The sequence below is a fragment of the Lactuca virosa genome, chromosome 5, assembly GCF_052849685.1.
Source record: "Lactuca virosa cultivar CGN04683 chromosome 5, Lactuca_virosa_CGN04683_v6, whole genome shotgun sequence".
Classification (NCBI taxonomy): domain Eukaryota; kingdom Viridiplantae; phylum Streptophyta; class Magnoliopsida; order Asterales; family Asteraceae; genus Lactuca; species Lactuca virosa.
The window spans coordinates 304,716,684-304,718,997 of NC_136430.1; the positions used below are offsets into that span (position 1 = coordinate 304,716,684).

General features: G+C 34.6%; 1 protein-coding gene across 1 annotated transcript; it reads right to left on the bottom strand.

The window, feature by feature from the left end:
• Nucleotides 1-346: 346 nt before the first annotated feature.
• On the bottom strand, nucleotides 347-871 carry LOC145113011 (uncharacterized). The gene has a single exon (XM_079049121.1). The coding sequence runs from the start codon at nucleotides 869-871 to the stop codon at nucleotides 347-349; it is 525 nt and encodes a 174-aa protein (XP_078905247.1).
• Between the last annotated feature and the right edge of the window lie 1,443 nt (nucleotides 872-2,314).

The following is a 2,314-nucleotide window of genomic DNA, read 5'->3' on the forward strand; positions in this document are numbered from 1 at the left end:
AGAGCTCTTCGAACCCCATTTGATCTGCTTTCTTCATATCGTTTGACTATAAGCGCAACATTGGCAACAAGTTCATCAATGATTTATTTACCACTCTCTTCACCCTGATCTGAGTCATCTGAGTCGTTGATGTGCTTGATTACTTCCTTTCGAGAAATCAATGCTACAAACTTTTCCTTGCTTGATTCCTTCATGACGTATTTACGAAGAGCTTTTGTCTATTCGTAATTTCGTTGATTTCCAAACAAGGAGTTCAGATCCATGGAATTGATCTTTTCACTATTTTAAGGACATCAACATGATATTTCCATCTTTTGCGAAGAGACTCCAGGAACTTTAGGACCAACTAAGAAGAATGCTGGACAATTCCCAGCATGCACGTATCATTAACCAAGCAGTTAAATCTGTTAACTGTTTGGGTTAGTGATTCACCTTGTTGAGCAAAGAAATGCTCATATCTCTGATTAACGTCGTTGATGATAGTGGCTTGAACTTCCACAGTGCCTTCATATGCCACTATCAGTGTATCCATCATCTCTTGAGCCACCTCACAATTCTGTACATGATGACACATGTGATAGGGAAGAGAGTTTATTATCGCTGTTCTAGCTTTCTTATCAAGGCTAATCAGTTTCTTGTCATCGTCGTCATGGCTAGTGTCTGGTTTTTGTTTCAAAGTACCAACGGGAGAATTGTTGACCATAGGTTGATACATAGGAATGTGAGGACCTTTTTCAACAATTTTAAGCATCTCATAGTCCATGGTTTCAAGAACAATCATGACCTTAGTTTTCCACATAGCGAAGTTGTGCTCATCGAAAGGAGGAATCTTGTTGAGACCATAGGAATTAGGAATGTAGGACGTCGACATGTCAACTTAAGTGTATCATAAACATGCTCTGATACCAATTGAATGTTAGTATTTATTAGATACACTACAGGTAAAATAAACAAAGAACAAGAAAATTAACTTAAACAAGGAAAGAAAAGAAGAAGTAAAGGACACAAGATATTCATAAAGTTGTCTTTCCCCAAGAAAAGGTTATTTTCACAAAGAAAACAAGTTTTCACAAAGACGGTCACCAAGACCTACATTAGGGTTTCACCCTAATGTTGTATATATACCAATCTATTCTAGTATATCCCTTGAATTAAGGGATTTTTATCTAATCTACACTAAGAACCGATCCTTATAACTAAGATATCGAATCTGCTATCTATTCTATACATATCTGTATAACTACCTAATATACAACAATTACATTAGATTATATTACTACACGTTGGTGCTGATCTTCATGTTGACGCTGATAATATCTTGAGACGATGGCACTGATGTTCGTGTTGGTGCTGACGGTAAGCATATAGACTGTTTGAGTCATTAGATCATAAGGTGTGACCTTACAGATAATTAAATTCCTTATTAATTATCTTATACCTAAATATTTGTTTCCTTTTATTTATACCTCCTAAAAATTTGAATTTAGGTGTCATAATTATATTGAATGAATAGTTTGGATTTTAATCAAGTAAAATAACAAATAAATACTGTAAGGTCACACCTTATGATCTGATGAGTCAAACTCTACACGCTGACCATCAGCGCCAGTGCTAGAGTTGGCATGAGCGCCAGCGCCAACACCAGATCTCATCAGCATCAACGTGAACTTCAAAATCTAAGTAACCTTTGTACATTAGGCAGCAATACATACATACATACACACACACACACATATATATATATATATATATATATATATATATATATATATATATATATATATATATATATATATATATATAATAGATATCTGATCTGTAATCTTGGTGATTACGATAGACATGTACTTAGATAGGTATAGATCCCTTCATTAGTGGGATTTCAGTTATTGTAATCGTAAATATTCAACATGAGGGTGAAACCCTAATATAATGTCTAGGTAACCGTCCTTGTGACCTTTGTTGTCTTGGTGAGAACATTCTTTCTTACTGTAAGCATCTTTGTGATTACTTGTGTTCTTTCATTTTTCTATTTAGTTATTTGCTTAGTTTCTTTATATATTGTTATTCATACTCAAGTTTTCATGTAGACCTCCTATAATCCCATGTCATCTGTTCTCAACAAGATCCCTCCTTTTGATGAACACAACTCTATTGGTTGGAAATCAAAGGCCATGGATGTTATCGATATCATGGACTATGATATGCTTGATATCATCAACAAGAGTTCCCTCACCTCTATGCCTCAGTTATCTAATGACAATGAATCTGGTAGTAAACTAAAACAGAAATCTATGCCAATATACATTATCTG